At 45.1% G+C, this 20,962-nt stretch overlaps 1 protein-coding gene across 1 annotated transcript; it reads left to right on the top strand.

Annotated features, from left to right (window-relative positions):
* Nucleotides 1–10,353: 10,353 nt before the first annotated feature.
* LOC114321167 (protein RNA-directed DNA methylation 3) lies at nucleotides 10,354–19,569 on the top strand. Its single transcript, XM_082873120.1, has 18 exons — nucleotides 10,354–10,709; nucleotides 11,877–12,130; nucleotides 12,234–12,389; nucleotides 12,527–12,685; nucleotides 12,824–12,907; nucleotides 13,515–13,585; nucleotides 13,673–14,008; nucleotides 14,115–14,166; nucleotides 14,235–14,390; nucleotides 14,487–14,630; nucleotides 14,732–14,834; nucleotides 14,931–15,080; nucleotides 15,168–15,222; nucleotides 15,324–15,382; nucleotides 15,559–15,631; nucleotides 16,499–16,535; nucleotides 16,636–16,696; nucleotides 16,820–19,569. Exons 1-18 carry the CDS (start codon nucleotides 10,523–10,525, stop codon nucleotides 19,369–19,371), a joined length of 4,689 nt encoding a protein of 1,562 aa, XP_082729246.1. The 5' UTR covers nucleotides 10,354–10,522; the 3' UTR covers nucleotides 19,372–19,569.
* Nucleotides 19,570–20,962: the final 1,393 nt, after the last annotated feature.

The raw sequence follows: 20,962 nt of genomic DNA, 5'->3' as shown, positions 1-20,962 counted from the left end.
GCCCAGAACCGCCCAGTATAATAGCCAAACACCCCATTATAATGACCGACCCCCCCGAACCGACCGGCCGACTCCGACCAGACCACCCGGTCGGTTTGAGCGGTACACACCTCTCAACTCCCCCATGGAGCACGTCCTCAATCAAATCCAGCGGGACTACCCCCTCAAGTGGCCCCTACCGTCCAGAAACCCTTCCACCCGGAAGGATCAGTCCAAATACTGCCGCTTCCACCAAGACCATGGCCATACTACCGACGAGTGCATCAACCTCAAAGACCAGGTCGAGACCTTCATCCGCCAAGGCCGCCTCAGCCGATTCACAGACCCCCACCCCGCACAAAGGCAAAGAACTGACCTTCCCAAGAACAATCGGCGACGCACACCACCCCGCAATCAAGCCCCACCAAACGAAGGCCACGATCGCCCGCCACCACAGCCTCGGCCTCCGGGCAATCCCCCTCCACCAGTCGGAGAAATCAGAGTCATTTCGGGGGGCCTTGCTTGCGGGGGGGCATCCCGCTCAGCTCAGAAGGCAGAACTCAGAAAAATCAGACAAGGCTCAGACAAAGCAGTGGTGACGGTGGACCGACCTCCCAAACAGTCAAAACAATGGATCGAACCCATCACCTTCACCGACACTGACTGTACAGGAGTCCGTTACCCACATGAAGACCCCTTTGTCATTTCCACCATCCTCTCCAACTACAAAGTCAGACGAGTCCTCGTAGACAACGGCAGCTCTTCAGACATTATCTTCCTCAATTGCTTCCGCCAGCTCAAGATTGAGGAAGAGAGTCTGTCTCCTCTCCAAACCCCTCTGGTCGGCTTCACCGGCGACCGCATTACCTCCATCGGTTCCATCGATCTATCTATCACCATTGGCGAGCACCCCCAGCAGACCACTAAGTTGTTCACCTTTCTTGTGGTCGACTGCCCCTCTGCTTACAACATCATCCTCGGCCGTACAGCCCTCAACGCCTTCCAAGCCATCACATCTACATATCATCTTGCCATCAAATTTCCTACCGATATCGGTGTCGACACTGTCAAAGGAGAGCAGACCGTGGCCAGGGAGTGTTATGTCGCCTCGCTCAAGGAAGTCAAGTTAAAAGAGGCCATGATCATCAAAGGGCTTGACGTCCGAGATGAGGACGAGCTGGTCAGAGGTGAACCTGTAGAGGAACTTATTGAAATTAACATTTATCCCACCAACCCAATCAGAACCGCCAAGATTGGCAGCCAATTACCTTCCCAAGTCAAGGCCGACCTCACTGCTCTACTGACCGAGCACAGAGATGTATTCGCCTGGACCCATTCTGACATGCCAGGCATCGACCCCTACTTCATAACCCATCACCTCAGCATCGAGCCCCACTTTCGACCCCACCGCCAGAAGCAACGCATTTTCCACCCGGAGCGAAACACCCTCATAGCCGCCGAAGTTGACAAACTCCTCGAGGCCCAATTCATCAAAAATGTGGACTATCCTATGTGGTTGTCCAACGTGGTCCTCATCCGCAAACACAATGGCAAATGGCGGCTCTGTGTCGACTACTCTGACCTGAACCGAGCTTGCCCCAAAGACAGCTACCCCCTTCCCCGCATAGATTTGCTGGTCGACGCCACGGCCGGTCATCAAATGCTCAGCTTCATGGATGCCTTCTCTGGGTACAACCAAATTCTGATGCACACATCCGACCAGGAGCACACATCATTTATCACCGACCGAGGTACCTACCACTACTGTGTAATGCCGTTCGGATTGAAGAATGCTGGGGCCACTTATCAGCGGCTGGTTAACGCCGTTTTCCACCACCAAATAGGTCGGAATATGGAAGTCTACGTCAACGACATGCTAGTCAAAAGCAAATACTCCTCCGATCACCTTGCTGACTTACGTGAGACCTTCGCTACTTTGCGCAAGTACCAGATGAAACTCAACCCAGAGAAGTGCGCCTTTGGCGTAGGGTCCGGCAAATTTTTGGGCTTTATGGTCAGTCAGCGCGGCATCGAAGCTAACCCTGAGAAGATCAAGGCCTTGGTTGAGATGCAGTCGCCTAGGACGGTCAAAGAAGTCCAGAGACTCACGGGCCGAGTGGCGGCCCTCAACCGGTTCCTCTCCCGTGCGACAGATAAGTGCTTGCCCTTCTTCAAAGTTCTTCGGAAGACTTTTGAATGGACAGCTGAATCCGAAGAGGCTTTCCAACAGTTAAAGCAGTACATGGCCAACCCCCCCTTCTCTCCCAAGCAATCACGGGCGAACCCCTCTTCCTCTACCTAGCGGTATCGGAAACCGCAGTCAGTGCAGCTCTCCTCAGAGAAGATGGCTTAATCCAACGGCCGGTCTATTACATCAGTCGGGTTCTCAGGGGCGCGGAGCAGAACTACCCCTTGCTGGAAAAACTGTCCCTGGCCTTGGTCATTGCCTCCAGACGACTCCGCCCATACTTCCAAGCTCATTCCATTGTGGTCCTCACCGACCAACCCCTGAAGAAGGTCATGCAGCAACCAGAACTCTCAGGTAGACTGATGCAGTGGTCCGTAGAACTCAGCCAGTTCGACATCTCTTACCGCCCTCGAACAGCAATTAAGGGGCAGGCCGTAGCTGACTTCATCATGGAGTTCACCAAGCCGACCCCGACCACAACACCTCCGCCCCTACCAACTCCAACAGAGCCAGAAGATCCTCATTCTTGGACTCTTAATGTCGACGGATCGTCCCGAAGAGAAGGAAGCGGTGCCGGCCTCATCCTCACCTCTCCTGAGGACGGCTTCTTCAAATGTGCCCTCCGTCTCTTGTTTGAAGCAAGCAACAATGAAGTCGAGTATCAGGCATTAATAGCAGGACTCCGCATCGCCAAGGACATAGGGGTCAGCCATCTCCGAGTTTTCAGCGACTCCCAACTCGTCGTCGGTTAGATGACGGGGGACTTTGATGCCAAGGACGACACGATGCGAGCTTACAGAGACCTGGCACTCCCCCTTGCTCGCCTCTTCAATACCTTCCACATCAGGCATATTCCTCGGGCAGAAAACTCCAAAGCAGATGAGATGGCTCAGTTGGCCTCTGCTGATCATCCTACTCTCAGCCAGGATGTCCGCATTGAATAGCTACACCACCCGGCCGTTTCACCCGATCTACAAGCTGTACAATACATTCAAAATGAACCTATCCCTTGGGCATCCGACATCCTCCTATTCTTGACCACAGGAGTACTCCCAGATGACCAGCAGCAGGCTTCCAAAGTCCGATCCCGAGCGTCCAATTACGTCATTGTCGACGATATATTGTACAAACGCGGCTTCTCCCGGCCATATCTACGGTGCCTCAATCCGGCGCAAGCAACTTACGTAATGCAGGAGATCCATGAGGGGATTTGTGGTAATTACTCATGAGGCAGGTCCCTTGCCCAGAAGATACTCCGTACTGGGTACTTTTGGCCAACTCTCAATCAGGATGCGACCGACTTCGTGCTCAAATGCGATAAATGTCAACGGTTCGCCAACATCCCTTACGCCCCCCCACAGAGTTAATCACACTATGCAGCCCTTATCCGTTTGCCAAGTGGGAGATCGACCTGGTCGGTCCGCTTTCCACCGGTCGAGGTCAGACCAAGTTCGCGATCGTTGCCATTGATTACTTCACCAAGTGGGTCGAGGCTGAACCCCTTGCCACAATCACCGAGCGGAACACCACCAGGTTTATCTGGCAATCGATCATTTGCCGATTTGGCATCCCTCAAGCCATTATCTCTGACAATGGCAAACAATTCGATAACGCAAAGTACAGAAAATTTTGTGCAGATCTCCACATCCAACCGTGCTTCTCCTCCCCCGGTCACCCCCAAGCAAACGGCCAAGTTGAGGTCACCAACCGTTCCCTTCTGAAAATCATCAAAACCAAGCTCGAAGCTGCTAAAGGCCTTTGGGCTGAGGAACTGCCAAATGTACTCTGGGCTTACCGAACCACCGCTCGCACTCCCACTGGTGAAACCCCTTTTCGCTTAACATATGGCGCTGAGGCGGTTATTCCGGTAGAAGTCGGCTTGCCCACCCCTAGGATTTTACATCCGGATCTGGCCGCAGCCGAAGAACTCCACCGAACAGAATTGGACCTCATCGAAGAGCTCAGAGAGACCGCTGCTGTCAGATCGGCTTCGTACCAGCAGAAAATGAGAACACACTACAACCGCCGAGTCCGACCACGAGAGTTCTCCGTAGGGGACCTCGTCTTACGAGAAGTGACTCTTGCTACAAAGAATCCAACCAAGGGTAAACTGGCAGCAAAATGGGAGGGCCCCTACGTTGTGAAGACCCGACCACGACCAGGCACTTACCGACTTCAAGACATGGAAGGCTGAGACTTGCCCCATCCCTGGAATGCGGAACATTTGAAGCGTTACTATCAATAATTTGTACTTTTGTATTGACAATATCGTTGTATTTCCCTTTCTATACATAATGCAAACTCCGCCTGGTGATTTCGGTTTTCATAATTCAACTGTCTCTATGTCGCTCCCATAACTTTTTCACTTGCAGCACTTCAAAGCCTCGGCCAGACCGAGCACTTCAAAAGCCTCGGCCAGACTGAGCACTTCAAAGCCTCGGCCAGACCGAGCACTTCAAAAGCCTCGGCCAGACCGAGCACTTCAAAAGCCTCGGCCAGACCGAGCACTTCAAAGGCCTCGGCAGACCGAGCACTTCAAAAGCCTCCGCCAGACTGAGCACTTAAAAGCCTCGGCCAGACCGAGCACTTCAAAAGCCTCGGCCAGACCGAGCACTTCAAAGCCTCGGCCAGACCGAGCACTTCAAAAGCCTCTGCCAGACCGAGCACTTCAAAGGCCTCGGCAGACCGAGCACTTCAAAAGCCTCCGCCAGACTGAGCACTTAAAAGCCTCGGCCAGACTGAGCACTTCAAAAGCCTCGGCCAGACCGAGCACTTCAAAGCCTCGGCCAGACCGAGCACTTCAAAAGCCTCAGCCAGACTGAGCACTCCAAAGCCTCGGCAGACCGAGCACTTCAAAGGCCTCAGCCAGACCGAGCATTTCAACAGCCTCAGCCTGACTGAGCACTTCAACACCAAGCAGCACCACATTTTCAACACTTAGTCACATTCTGAAGCTTCTTCACAGTTCCAGGACCACGTCTTTACCTACTTAAATTCTCCATATACTCTCACGTATTACATTTACTGATCAGATTATTCGCCAACTATTTTGTTACAATTTACAACCTGCCTCTTACTCCAATTTTTCCATTATCTTTTCAATTTTCATACAACTCCAATCGCATTATTTTTATTGACAATATTTTATGACCAGTTTTAACTCTCACGTTGGCTAATTTATGACCAATATTTTAATCGCATTATTTTTATTGACAATATTTTATGACAAATTCTTATTGACAATATTTTCATACAACTCCAGTTTTAACTCTCAATTTTTTAACTTGTATAACTCTCACGTTGCACAATATTTTTATTGACCCAATCTTTATGACCAGTTTTAGTTACAACATTTCATTCATGCTGGCCACATAAGCACAATACACAAAATTCAACTGGCTATACATTCATCCATTACAATTAAATAATCTTTGTACACAACTTCATTACAGTTAAATTCTCCATACCTTCATTCATTCACTCCTTTACAATGTGTTTACAAGTTAAAAAAAAAAAAAAAAAACAAACAAAAAAAAAAAAAAAAAAACAAACAAACAAACACAGAGCACGCCCAGTCTTTCTTCTCCTTGGCTACTCCTCCTCGCTAGATGCCAGATCCTCTTCTTCAACGCCTTCGTCCAGGGGAGTCTGGGCCACATCATCTTCGCCTATTGTCATACTACTAAGGTCCAAGTGTGGGAACAGCTCTTCAGCTCTGCGCTTGAACATTTTCCAACCGCTGTCCCAGAACTCGCCCATTTCGTGCTTATAGAAGTCTGGCTGCTGGAACCTTTCAATCGCCTCTGCCTCTGTCCTACCTCCAGCAGTCTTCCTTGATGGGCCCACCCCCCCAGACTCCTGACTTGCCAGACTCCTGGCGACAGCAGCATCCACCACCATCTGAAATTCGGGGGACCCTTTATATTGCTCTACTGCTACGACGCATAGATCAGGGTAGGCCGCCTTTTCAGACGCCGCCTTCGCCCTCTCCTCGTTCAGCTCCCTTTGCAGGGCCCCCCTTTCAGCAGCCGTCGTCGCCCTCTCCTCTTCCACCCCCTTCCTCAGACTCTCCAGCTCCGCCGCCGCCTTCGCCTTCTCCATCTCTCACTCCCTCAGAAGCCTCCCCTTCTCCTCCTCTGCTTTGGCACGCTCCTCCCCCAACTCCTTCAACAGATCTCCAATTCTGAAGTCCGCTTCATCCATTTGCCTGACCAGCTCTTCATTGCTGGTCATGGCCTCTTCATGCCGCTCGATTGCCACGGCGCAGGCCCTCTTAGACTCTTCCAACTTTTTCTGTTCACCAGCCAGTTGGAACTCTAGCGACACAACCTTACAGCGTGTGTCCTCCAGTTCCAACTTGACTGCTGGCAGATCGGCATGGGCAGTCTTCCAGTCGGCGCTATCCTTCTTTAATTTGGCCAACTGGGCCCTGGCCTCCTCAGCCTTCAACTTGGCAGCCCCAGCCTTCCTAAGAAGGGCCCCCGCCAAGGTAGTTACCTCCATTTGGGCGGAGCATAACCCCCTCAGCAGGTCGGCCTCATTATACCCAGATGCCGCGCGCAGAGCTCCCTCCTTCACAATCTTCACCAGGCGGTCTGCCCCCGCCCTGGTTGGGCCTTCTTCTCCCTCCAACCTTCCAGCCACTGCGCGCGCGTGATAAATCGCCGTGGCCAGACGAACCCCTCCTTCCTGGGAGTCAGGCCTCTTCTGGACCTGTTCCCCTCCGCTCGGCGCCGCCTCACTCACCCCAGCCTCCACTTGCACTGGTGGAGCAATCTCCACAACCTCCACCATCGGGATGATCTCCACCACCTCTGGGGCGTCCTTTGCCACAGGGACCTCCACCTCCGTTGGGGCCACCTTCGCCCTCTTGGCCCCAGACTCCTCTGCAGCTTCCTCTGGGGCACTCCTCTTCTTCTTCTTCTTTTTCAGAGGCTCCACCCCCTTTCTGGCCTTTTCTTTTACATGGTCTACAGGCGGCGGCCGCGGCTCAAAGCTGCTTAAGTCTTTTTTCCCCAACGGCCTGGGACGCGGTCAGATCCTCTCCCGCGCGATCGGTTGAGGCGGTCGGTCCCTCTGCGCCTCCATCAACTTCTTGGCCTTGCCATAACGGCTCGGTCCTTTACCTCCTGCGCTCTCCTCCTCTCCTTCAACTCCGCCCGGCCGAGGTCTCCACCTTTCGGCTGCGGTCCCAGCCCCGCCTCAAACAGTGCAGACGGCTGGACAAGATCGTCCCATTTGACCTTCTCTCTCTCTCTCCACTCCTTCACTCTCTTCACCCTCTCTTCCGCCACCGCCCCTAGTCTCGACTCCATCGACCGGGTTGGCACCTTCCAGATGGTGCGTACACCCATCCCCCCATTAACTGCCACGAAGAACCACCGTGGCCGCCACCCCTTGATCGACGTAGGCAGCCCTGCCACCAACCCCCTCCCCATCACCGCCTGTAGGGTGACCCAAGTTTCTTGCTGCCCCGACGCCTTGTAACACGAGAAGAACTCGTCTATCGTCATGGCCTCCCCCCCATTCGCCTTAGGCCACGCACTCACACAGGCCAGCAGAATCTTCCACGCATTGGGCATCAATTGCCCCCGCGCTACCTCCAGGCGATTTAGCACGTCAACCACCACTTGAAGCAGTGGCAGCCTCAGCCCTCCTTTTAGCGCCTCCTCGTACAGGGAAAATTCCCTTGGCCTTACAGTAGACGGCCTTTCCCCTGATGTTGGCAGCCGTAACTCTACCTCCGCCGGAATCTGGTACCGTCCCCTAATCACCTCCAAATCCGCCGCCGTGAGTGTGGATCTATCCGCCTTAGTGTGCCACTGATCTGGCTCTACCTGGCTTAGTGGCTGTGGCGCCAATACCAGGACCGACGCCTGCGATTCTCCCACCGTTTCCCCCACCATTCGCACCTCCGTCCTGTATTGCGCTGCTAACTCCTCCCCATCATCATCCCCCAACGAGTCCACCCTCACATTAACTCCTTCTTCTTGTGCCATTTCTAGGGTTTACTTGCAACTCACTTCTGACGCAGGAACGAGGAAGTTCAGAAAATGCTAACACAGGTATGTCGTATGCAGTGAAGGAATTAACACTTGGATATTTTGGGTTTTTGTACACAGGTAGTTGAAACGCATTATACCAACACCCCACGGTTTACCCGTATTCCGTGGATCCGCATTAATTTTCGCCCGTTTCAAAACCTTTCAAATCAACCGCCAAAGCCGCCTTTTCAAAACCCCACTCGTGACCTATCGTTTCATTTCTGCTCCAATGCTTCACTTCCCCCACGATATTACCACGTGTATGGCCACGATGCACTGTCCTCTCCCCTTCCCCACTGTCCCCCCCCTTTCCCCTGTCTTTTCCATTTCAAATCATCACATGGCCCCAACCCGCCCCCTTTCCTTTCGAACCCCGCGACCCTCGCGGTCGGCACGCCTCTCGGTCGACCCTTCTCACTCGGCCACCCTCGCGGTCGGCACGCCCCTCAGTCGACCCTTCTCACTTGGCCACCCTCGCGGTCGGCACGCCCCTCGGTCGACCCTTCTCACTCGGCCACCCTCGCGGTCGGCACGCCCCTCGGTCGACCCTTCTCACTCGGCCACCCTCGCGGTCGGCACGCCCCTCGGTCGACCCTTCTCACTCGGCCACCCTCGCGGTCGGCACGCCTCTCGGTCGACCCGTCTTACTCGGCCACCCTCGCGGTCGGCACGCCCCTCGGTCGACCCTTCTCACTCGGCCACCCTCGCGGTCGGCACGCCCCTCGGTCGACCCTTCTCACTCGGCCACCCTCGCGGTCGGCACGCCTCTCGGTCGACCCGTCTTACTCGGCCACCCTCGCGGTCGGCACGCCCCTCGGTCGACCCTTCTCACTCGGCCACCCTCGCGGTCGGCACGCCTCTCGGTCGACCCGTCTTACTCGGCCACCCTCGCGGTCGACACCCCTCTCGGCCGACGCCTCCTGCTCGGCCACCCTCACGGTCAGCTATTCGGTTTGAATTTCTCTTCCTTATTACTATTCCCTTCGTTGGACTAAAGCTGCACTCGGAAATGGGAGACTACTGACATGGACAGGCCCACGAGGCATACAGCCTACGGCAAACCGCCCAGAACCCATCACCTCGGACCCGTAGCATAACTTAATTGGCAAAGCCCAGGACAGCTGGAGTCCACCTGGACTGTATCACCCAAGGGCATTCGGACACATGACAGATGAGACACATGCCACATCAGCAGACAAAGATCTGCAGAGTTATTGCCACAACACATCACCATTAATGCAGCCCATCACAGCATTTATTACGACAACACCTCCCCGTCGGAACAGAGCCCCCTCACCCTGAACAAGGTAAGCTACGGCACTGGCTTTCGGCGAAAAGAGGGGCACGTCACAAAGGACAGTGAAATGATTACCAAAGGATATAAGCAACAAGAGAAGCACAAGAATAAAGTTAAGCTTTTCATTTCTCCATCTTCTTCGCTACATTTTCCTGTCTTCCTTCTACTAATTCTCTCGCCGGAGGGTTCACTGGGGGACTGCCCCGTTCCCCTTTGGACTTGCTCGTAGGTCATTTGACGGAATCACCACCCGAAACCAGAACCTGAAGAACCTGGGCTAGCCTGATCCATCCACTCGGGACGGCCTGTATCATCAATTTTTATAGCAACTAAGTTGTTTTTATTTTTTATTTTGTTAAAGTTAAAAAAAAAAAACCATCAAATAGCTTCACAAAATAAAGATAAAGAAACACAGGATCAAAGTCTAATTAAGGAGTTATTTGGAATGATTTAAATAAATATATTTTTAATTTTTTATGAAAAATTTGCAAAAAACATAGAAATGTAATGTGATAAAAAAAAATAAAAAAATAAAAAGTGTACTATGGTAAATTATGTCAAACAAAGCTAAAAATTAAGGAACTTAGGTCTAGTTTAGAAACAAACTATTTCATAAAAAAAAAAATATACAAAAAATTAAAAAAATAATTTTTTAATTTTTTAATTAAAATTTTTAATCCGATTTGGATTCTACAAATATATAAAAAATAAAGAAAATAATTTAATAATTTATGGTGATTTTTTTATTTTTTAATTAAAATTTTTAGTCCCGAAAGGCGATTTGGATTCCACCCATACATGCAGGATTAAAGTCTAATTAAATGAAAAATAAGGGACTTAATTGCAAAGACGATTTGATTCACCTACATATGACGTCTGCTGTCACTCGGCCACGCCCACATCACACGCACCCTCTCTCCCTCTCTCTCTCTCTCTCTCTCTCTCTGCTCTCATTCGAAAAGTGCTCTCTCTCTCTCTCTCTCTGCTCGTTGATCTGTAGGCTCTGAGCTGACAATGTCGTATAAGGGTAAAGGTATCGCCGTAGATGACTCATCGGGGAAGAGAAAGCGGGACGACGGTGGCCGCAAGAACAGCCGTCGAGGGAAGAGGAAGAACCGCGGTGTTGTTCAGTTCTTCGATGACGCCGCATACGAGGTCGATGAGGGCGACGATGCCAGCGACGAAAGCGATTTCGAAGATGGTAAAACTAAAACCTAATTTCTCACTCTGTGAGTGTGTGTGTTTTCTGTAGATTTTCTGCCCGTGATACTAGGGTTTTAAAATCTGTCTACTAGGGTTTTTTTGTGTGGGTTTGATGGAAATGTATGGTGGGTTTTTGTTTGTATGAGTGTGTTATTGGTTTAAAGTTGAATCTCTGTGTGTTGCCAGTTATAGCATGAATTTGGGGTTTTTTGTTTTAGTGGATTTACTGTAGATGTAACGGTAATGAGGATCAATTTGTTTCGAGTAGGGTTTATTATGAGGCGTGTGTGAATTAGGAGAGAAATGTTGATTGGGTTTGTTTTGTTTTTGGTGATTTCATTTTCTTTATTTTGGCGTTGTTGGTTTAAGGTGTTAAACTGTATTTTGATTGTTATTGCTTTTTCTTGAAGTTGTGCTCCTTTTTAGTAATTGTTTTTGGGAAGGGGGTTCACTTGTCAAGATTAACTAGCTCATGGAATGTTAGCCTTGATGAAAATTGTTGAAATTTTAGTGGCATTTTGTGGAGCAGGGCTTCTCAGCTGTTTGTGTTTTTATGTATCCTAATTAATTGTTTCTGATCATTCTTTGAGTTTATGTATAATATATTTATAGAAATTATAAAATTATTATTTTTTTAATGAATCCTAGTTGTATTGTATCTTGTTTTTAAGGTTTGGTTGTGTTATCGTATCTATACCTCCATCACTACTTCATAGGTGATAAGTCATTTAAGAAGCAATGCTTATATATATATGTACACATATCTGTATTTTATGAGTGGATGCATGCACTCACAATGTCTATATGCATTTTTTTGTGTAGATTCCCGTGGGAGAGTGATTAGTATTTATGCAGTACAATAAAGTGGTTGTTAAAATTGAATGTTCAATTTTGGTTTTGTATGAAGAATTATTTTATTTTCTCTCTCTTTCTCTAATATGAAAAAAGCAGAAAAGTATTTATGATTTATTTGGCATTTGAGCTATGTGATCTGTTTTGTACTTTCTTCTTATGCCTGTAAATATGCTTTTAGTCTTGTTGGTTTGGACAATGCGGTGATGGAATTATACTTGCTTGTCTATGCTTATTTGCATTTTTATTGAGACTGACCACTTCACTAGTAAAAAAAGGCTCACGACTCTGTTCTTTTCTTCTCTGAAAACAGACTTCCTGGAAGACGAATTTAAAACACAGCTTAAAGTAAAAAGTGAACCTGCAAAAACCCATAATTTTCCAGTTATGCCCAAAGAGGAGGAGCTTAGTGAGGAAGAACTGGAAAAACTGCTGGAAGAGCGTTACAAACCAGGCTCCAGTTTTGTGACATATGCAGAAGATCTATACGATTCTAAAAGAATGACTGAAGGAAATGTAGTCATACCTTCTTCCAGGGATCCAACCATCTGGAAAGTAAAATGCATGGTATAGTTTTCTAGAATTCTATTGCTTATGTTTCAAACAGCTTCTTTGATCTTCTTTGTTTCTTTCTCATTTTTTGTATTTCTGAGCAACTTATTCCGTGTAGGTTGGACGGGAGAGGCATTCTGCCTTTTGTCTGATGCAGAAGTATGTGGACTTACATGCCCTTGGAACTAAGCTGCAGATAATTTCTGCATTTGCGCTTGAACATGTGAAGGGTTTTATTTATATTGAAGCCGAAAGGCAATTTGATGTTAATGAGGTATTCTTCTGCTTTTGGGGTTTTGGTTATGGAAAAAGTGATTTTCTTACTTCTTCTTGTTATTTCAGTACTATTGCTTCTATTGGTGGTGTCACAGTAGTTAAGCTAATGAGCAAACACTTGATTATTTAATATAGGCATGTAAAGGGATTTGCACTGTATATTCTAGCCGAGTGGCACCTGTCACAAAGAATGAAGTTTCTCATTTGCTCACTGTGCGAAGCAAACACAATGAAGTTTCAGTTGGCACATGGGCCCGTGTGAAGAATGGGAAATATAAGGGGGACCTAGCACAGGTATTATGAATTTGTCTATTGAACAGAGATATTGACAAGTTTGTTTTACTTTTTCTCTCGTGTCTATTTTATTTGAAGGGCTAACTGTACTCTAGCTGGTGTTGATATTCACTAACTGTTTCAATCATGTTTTTGCAGGTTATAGCTGTGAATGATGCACGGAAAAAAGCTACTGTCAAGTTGATCCCTAGAGTTGATCTACAAGCAATGGCTGAAAAATATGTAATGCAGATAGTTTCTTATCTTAGATAATATTTTCTGGCAAATGCATTTTCTTTTACTTTTTCTGTTGGCAGGAATTTCATAAGTAATAAATTGTTTTTCTCTTTTAAGAAAAAAAAAAAAACTAGCTTATTTCAACCAACAAAATTGTAGAAGAAACTTGCCTCATTTGGTGAAACTTCATTTGTGGCTCTTTATTTTCTTATTGTTATTTAAAGATTGAAGATATTATTGAGTGGATCATACTAATACTCTATATTGGTCACTTTTTTGCACGACTTGCTTAATTTTTTTATTTTTGGAGGAGCTTTTTTTTTATTGAATTTGTTTAAATTGGTTTATTTTAATTTTCTATCTTCTTTCTTTGTGTGATACCTGAAGTAGATAACAAATTCAATAGAGGTGGTACAGTGCCATAAATTTGATAGAGGTGATAGCTGAAGTTTTTTGATGGTCTTTTCTGTTTCATCTTATTATGACAACAGGAATCTATTCGAAAAGACTGTGCCAAGAGCTCCTCATGTTCTTTTTGTTGTCTCTGCATTTTATAGGCTACAACCTTTTTATTTTGTCAGATTTTTGAGACATGTTTCATTCATGTGTACAGGGTGGAGGAATTGCTGCCAAGAAGACTGCAGCTACTCCTGCACCAAGATTGATTAGCTCTACTGAACTTGAGTAATATGCACACGCACATTTTTAAGAGTGAGTTTGGAATGTTACATTACAGCTTGTGTTATAGTTGTTTACATGACCTTTGTGTAGGGAGTTCCGGCCTCTCATTCAATATAGGCGTGACCGTGATACTGGCCAAGCTTTTGATGTCCTTGATGGGATGATGCTCAAAGATGGTTATTTATACAAAAAAGTATCAATTGAATCATTATGCTTCGGTGGTGTAATGCCTACTGAAGACGAGCTCCTTAAGTTTGAGCCTTCTAAGAAAGAGGAATCTGATTGTCAAGAGTGGCTTACTCAGCTTTTTGGTGAGCCAAAGAAAAAACTCGTCATAAAGAGTGACAAAGGTGGTGGGAAAGGAGAGGGTTCATCAAGCTCTAACATGCCAAGTGGTTTTGAAGTGCATGATCTTGTGTTTTTTGGGTAAGTTCATGATTTAATTGTTGTGTCAGAGATCTTTTACCAACCGGGCATATTAATTTGTTTTGTACTTTTATTTTATTTTTAATTTTTTTCCTTCCCATTGCAGTCGGAAGGATTTTGGCGTTGTTGTAGGCACTGAAAAAGAAGATTATTTCAAGGTATATAAATTAATTTGTGTGCTTCTTCCCTCTGTGGTTGGCCTCTTACATGTTATGATTTGTTCCAGATTTTAAAACATGGTTCAGACGGACAAATGTTGGTGACGGTTGAACTGCATCGCTTAAAGAATGGGTCCTTTGATAAGAAATTGACTGCATTAGACCATGGCACTAAGACAATATCAATTAATGATACTGTCATGGTTTTGGAAGGTCCATTTCAGGTTTGAAGCTATTTTTGGATCAGTTGTTTGAAGTCTCTATCAATGTAGTTTACGGAAAATGATTTGCATATAACTATACTTTGTCATGTATTGCAGGGTCGGCAAGGAATTGTTAAGCAAATTTATAGAGGAATTGTCTTTTTATATGACGAAAATGAACAGGAAAATAGTGGTTATATCTGCTGTAAGGCACAGTTTTGTGAGAAAATTAAACTTTCTGATGATGCATGTAAAGGAAAGGTTGTTCGTCTTTTTACTCGAATGTAGACATAGGGTTGTTTTATTGCTTTTCCCTATTTTTTTTTCCTTTTCTTTTTAATGTAATTTTTTATTTTGATCAGGGAGGTGAATCAGGGGCCTCAGGCTTTGAAGATTTTCCTTCATCTCCTAAATCTCCTCTATCACCTAAAAAAGCTTGGCAATCGAGGGAAAATGGCAACAACTGTATGTTTAGAAGTTTTGTTCTCTTGATATATACAACTGCCATTTTAAGATACTAATGCCCTTTGTCCCTATATGGACATATTCTTATGATTGCAGTCAACCAAGGGGATAAAGATGGAATGTTTTCTGTTGGTCAATCATTGAGAATCAGAGTGGGTCCTCTGAAGGGATACCTGTGCCGTGTCTTGGCTGTGCGTCGTTCTGATATCACCGTAAAGCTTGATTCTCAGCAGAAAATTCTTACAGGTTTGGTTATGAATGCCTGTGTTTGCTTCTTTTATGCTGGTAGGGTCAATCTTTGTTGTAATTTCTCTCATGTGTTTGTTTCGACAGTTAAATCTGAGCATCTTGCTGAGGTCCGTGGGAAGAGTTCTGCCGTTTCCTTGGGGTATAGTTTTGAAAAACTTTGAAGAGTCTGAACAATTTTTAATTTAAAAGTTTGTGACAATATCTTGATACCGTTTTGATGTACTGTTGCTTCTTTTGAAGTGATGATGCGGAGCCTGGAAAGCCATTTGACCTGCTTGGAACTCAAGACGGCTCCACAGGTAGGAATGTATGCTTTACTTTATGTGATATTGTATCCCTTTACCAAAACTTTGTAAGGGTGTCAGTGAATATATTCGTTGTGGAGTGTGCTTTGAATGTTCTGCATATAACTCTCTTACTCTCTATCTCGTGGGGTGCTATATGTTTTGATAATATATGGTCATATATTTTGAAGATTGGATGGCCGGAGCAGGAACATCAACAGAGGGGGGTGATAGATGGGGTGCTGGAGGGCTGTCTACTGAAAGGTCAAAAATAATTTTCTTGTCCATTTTATATATTTTTTGTGCACATCCTCATCTTGCCTTATCTTGTGAAGGTTTATACGTGCTAGATCATGTCACGGTTAAAATTTTCAGAGTGGACTTTCTTTTGTTTGTATCTGTATGAAAATGCACATGGCAGATCATATTAGCTTCTGACCATGAACTTGCTAACTGTATGTGGGTGGGTGGGCTCATTTTGTAGTGCATGTATAATTTTATTATGCAGAACCTTAGGCACATGATCTAACAATAGTCCAGTCACATTTGGAACTTATTATGACAAGACTTTTTTTATTGTGTGCTCTATTTCATAATTTCTGAGTAGAATAGTCTTAAATTCTTAATTGATGGTTTGAACAGATTGCTCAGTGTGCTATTTTTTTTTTTCCCAGCTTTTTAAAATGTGCATTGTTTATAGTTTGACTGCCTTGGAACATTGATGTAGATGTGATAATCACTCTGAAAATTAGAGAAGTGGCAATCTTGAAGAGCGAAAATAAATTACATATTTGCAAAGATACAAAATTAGAGGGGACTGTAATTGTTTTCTCTTTAGTTAAGGAGTTGTCACGTGTATCTTGGTATAATTTTCTATTACTTTTTTGAACTAAAATTATATAATTTAAGAAGTTTATATATATATATATATATTTGTCTAATTTGGACTTTTTGACTACTTTGGAATCTATTACATGAATTGTAGATTGCGTTTCAACTGATGGTAGTCGTATTCGTCTTTTTTGTATTTATTTTCATATTCTATTATCTGTGGGTGTATATATATACATATATATAGTGCACTCTTATTCAATTTTGGTTAACTTTGATTCTGGTGGCACATAAATTCAGGAGTTCTTGGCCTGCTTTCCAATCTTCTGGCTTCTCGGTTAGTTTAGAACTCGCTTTAAATTTATTCTGTTCCTGCCTTTTTCTCCCCCTTTTCTATCCTCTCCCAAATGTTTTTTTGACGAGTCTTTGGTTTACAGCTTCAGCCAGAATCCAGTTTTGCGAATGGTCTTAGTACTGCTGATAATGATACCAATAAAGGTATAGTCATCAACTATGTCTCTGAAAAAGCATTATTCACTTTTATAATAATTTTTTTGAACACGTCTATGATATAACTACTAGTTATTTTACTGCATAATCTTCTTGTTTTATGATGTGAAGCGGGAGATAATGCTTGGGAGATTAAAGCAACTTCAAATCAGAATTCTTCTTGGGGTAGCGCTGTACCTGATGAAAAAGCTAGTGAACAAGTTGGAGGCTGGGGAAAACTCAAAATCGGAACTTCTGATTCTGCAAACGATGCTGGGTCCTCTTGGGGGAAGAAAAATGATGCAACTAATGATAGTTCTGCTTGGGGCAAAGCTGTTGGTTCCTCAGATAAAGGCACTGGGGGATGGGGTAGTGCAGGTGGAAACTCAGTTGAAACCGAAGCTGAATCAAGTGGCTGGGGGAAAATGAAAAATGATGGTGGTGCAAAAGGTTGGGGAAGTGCTAGTAAAGGAACTGAAGAAGATTCTTGGGGCAAAACTGTGGAGAAGTCCAGCAGTAAAGATGATTCTAGTGGAAGCAAGGCAGCTTGGAACAGTTCTACCTCTGCACCAGAGAGTCAAACTGGGGGTTGGGGTAATAAACAAACAGGCGGATCTTCTTGGAGTAGCCAAGCTGGCGGATCTTCTTGGGGTAAGCAAAATGATGTGAATATGGAAGATGCGTCCAAGGAAACTGGTCAAAATGACAGCTGGGGTAAGCCTTCTGGCGGTTGGAAAAAAGATGATACATTTGATGGAGGACGTGGTTCGGGTGGTGGAAGGGGAAGAGGAGGCGGCGGAGGAGCTTGCTACAAGTGTGGGGAAACGGGACATATGGCGAGGGAATGTAGTCAGGGCGGCGGTGGTGGAGGTGGAGGTGGGAATGCTTGTTACAAATGTGGGGAAATGGGACATATGGCCAGGGAATGCAGTCAGGGCGGTGGTGGTGGAGGGAGGATGGGTGGCAATGCTTGCTACAAGTGTGGGGAAACGGGACATATGGCTAGGGAATGCCCTCAGGGTGGTGGTGGCGGAGGTGGCAGCGGTGGGAATGCTTGCTTCAAGTGTGGGGAAACAGGACATATGGCCAGGGAATGCCCTCAGGGTGGTGGGAATGCTTGTTTCAAGTGTGGGGAATCGGGACATATGGCGAGAGACTGCTCTCAGGGTGGTGGTGGTGGTGGGAGGTATGGTGGCAGTGGTGGGGGTAATGCTTGCTTCAAGTGTGGGGAAACGGGGCATATGGCCAGGGACTGCTCTCAGGTTGGCAGCGGTGGAGGCAAGGTATCTTGGAGTGGTTCGTTGGCTGAATCTAAGAATCAAACTGGGGGATGGAGTAGTGGTTCCGGAGGATGGGGAAGTGGTTCTATGGATGAACCCAAGAGGCAAACTGGGGGATGGGGCAGTGGTTCTACAGCTGAACCCAAGAGTCAAACCGGAGGATGGGGTAGTGGTTCTACCTCTGAACCCAAGAATCAAACCGGAGGATGGGGTAGTGGTTCAACGGATGAACCTAAGAGTCAAACCGGTGGATGGGGCAACAGTTCTACCTCTGAAGCCAAGAATCAAATTGGAGGATGGAGTAGTGGTTCTACGGCTGAACCCAAAAATCAAACCGGAGGATGGGGTAATGGTTCTAGCTCTGAACTGAAGAATCAAACTGGAGGATGGAGTAGTGGTTCTATGGCTGCTGAACCCAAAAATCAAACTGGGGGATGGAGTAGTGGTTCTATGGCTGCTGAACCCAAAAATCAAACTGGGGGATGGAGTAGTGGATCGATGGCTGAACCCAAGAATCAAACTGGTGGCGGATGGGGTAGTGGTTCTACAGCTGAGCCCAAGAATCAAACAGGAGGATGGGGTGGTGGTTCTAAGGCTGAACCCAAGAAGAATCAAACGGGAGGATGGGGTGGTGGCTCTACAGATGAACCCAAGAATCAAACAGGAGGATGGGGTAGTGGGTCTACGGATGCAGCCAAGAATCAAACTGGAGGATGGGTTAGTGGTTCGACGGCTGAACCCAAGAGTCAAGGAGCCGAAGAATCTTCTTGGGCAAAAACTGCTGGAGAATCTACATGGAATAAGAAGGATGGTGGATCTTCTTGGAATAAACAAGGTGGTGGATCTTCTTGGAGTAACCAAGCAGGTGGATCTTCTTGGAGTAAGCAAAATGATGTGAATATGGAAGATGTGTCCAAGGGAAGCACAGGTCAAAGTGATAGCTGGAGTAAGCCATCTGGTGGTTGGAAGAAAGATGACTCAAATCAACAACAAAGCTGGGCTACTAAATCATTTGATGGAGGGCGTGGTTCAGGTGGGGGCAGGGGAAGAGGAGGTGGTAGGAATGCTTGCTACAAGTGTGGGGAAACGGGACATATGGCCAGGGAATGCCCTCAGGGTGGTGGAGGAGGAGGTGGAGGTGGGAATGCTTGCTTCAAGTGTGGGGAAACAGGACACATGGCTAGGGAATGCCCTCAGGGTGGTGGCGGAGGAGGTAGGTATGGTGGCAGCAGTGGTGGGAATGCTTGCTTTAAGTGTGGTGAAACAGGACACATGGCCAGGGAATGCCCTCAGGGTGGCGGCGGAGGAGGTGGAAGGCACGGCGGTGGTGGCGGCGGTGGCGGTGGCAGTTGCTACAAATGTGGCGAGCAAGGGCATTTTGCCCGAGAATGCCCCAGCTCTTAGATAAAGAAGGGTGTTGACGTTTCTCTACCTCTCTAATCTTTTTAGTATTTACTACTGTGTCAATTTTGTGAATTGATGAACCATATGAAATGTAGTTGTTTTGCGACTGTTATGGATTGGTATCTGTAGTGTTTTTTTTTTTCCAGGTTTCTCTCCTTCTGGGAAATGGTGGTTGCTTGAAATCTCTTTTCTTCTTTCTATGCTCTGCCAAGATTGTTTTATATTGATGGCATGATGGGTTTTTAGCTGGATCTTATGCATTACAGTTTTTAGCTGGATCTTCGCATGTATGTGCATGCATTTCTGCTATGAAAAGAATTAAGGTTTACTTGAATATGTTTCTCCTTGTTCCCTTTGATTATTTCTGAATCTGCGGAAGTAGAATTATTTGTGAACATTATTTGTGGATTTCATTTTGGTTAAAGATGATTTGCAGGTCAGTGGAAGTGCTGATTCACTGTTTGTGATCTAAAAATTTGCAAATTTCACTTCATAGTTGTATATGGTGTAGGCATGAATTAAAGTGCACTTAGTCATTTATAAATGATCACTTGAATTAAAGTGCACTTCTGCATTTTTTCTTACACAAATAATTAGTGGTTCTATAATTATTTTTACATGAGTGTTTTTTTGGTTATATGCACATGATGGATATTATTGGGATAAAGAGGTAAAATGTGTTTTTTTAATTTAAAATAAATAAAATAAAGCCAAAGGCATCTTCCCAACTATACTTTCCATACAGAGCACTAGTTGAAGACCTATGATTCTTGCTAAGAAAATTCATTTTTGCCTTTTATTTATTTATTTTTTTGAGAAACATTTTTGCCTTCTTAAATTATTACACTTCGGTCATTGAACTATTAATTGAATAGTTTTTGATATGATGGCCTGTGTGATAGGTTTTTTTTTTTTTAAATTTTTTTTTTTAAGAGTTAAAATCTAATGAGAAAGTAGAAGTCAAAGACATTCACTTCCTAATTTCAAAATAATTGGATTTTTTTTTCAGTTTATATAAGTTATTTCTGTCTAATAAAATATAAATTATAAGCAGAAATTGTACTAAACAATCTGGTAGAGATTTTCAAATTAAAATAAACTATAATTACCCTCTATAATCTATATCAAACAGCCCTAATACATTTGTTGAGATAGATTATTGATTGAATATTAATTCAGTTTACTTTGGCGTCGTTTAGCAAGAGTTAAAGTGACTAAATAAGTACAAAAAAACAAAATAGACTAGTTTTATTAATAAGATAAAATGTCACATTCAAATTGTAATTATTTTATTTTTTTCTCTTACAACTATCATATTCAAACAAAAAAGAATCAAAAAAATTTTTCCAAACGAAACTAATTTATTAGTAAAAAAAATCAAGCTAAATTAGCTTTACCCAAACCAAAGCTCTATAGTAAAAAGAACTATTTAAAAATATTCAACAAAACACAAAATACAATCAATTCTAACAAACTATTACTTTTGGATACAACAAAATTAAGTAAAATCATAAATTAATTTTAAGAGTTTAATAATTTTTCAAATTTATAATTAAGAACATACTATAAAAAATAAAAAAATAAAAAGTAT

Source organism: Camellia sinensis, chromosome 1, assembly GCF_055761805.1.
Source record: "Camellia sinensis isolate YWXY chromosome 1, ASM5576180v1, whole genome shotgun sequence".
In the NCBI taxonomy this organism is placed as follows: domain Eukaryota; kingdom Viridiplantae; phylum Streptophyta; class Magnoliopsida; order Ericales; family Theaceae; genus Camellia; species Camellia sinensis.
This window is presented reverse-complemented; position numbering and strand designations above follow the sequence as displayed.

What these genes read in the sequence shown, in the direction of transcription:
- LOC114321167 (XM_082873120.1), top strand. Translation starts at nt 10,523, where the DNA reads ATGTCGTATAAGGGTAAAGGTATCGCCGTAGATGACTCATCGGGGAAG. An exon ending in GAGGGAAAATGGCAACAACT is followed by an intron (nt 14,835 to 14,930) that starts GTATGTTTAGAA and finishes TTATGATTGCAG; the next exon opens with TCAACCAAGGGGATAAAGAT. An exon ending in TCCAATCTTCTGGCTTCTCG is followed by an intron (nt 16,536 to 16,635) that starts GTTAGTTTAGAA and finishes TTTGGTTTACAG; the next exon opens with CTTCAGCCAGAATCCAGTTT.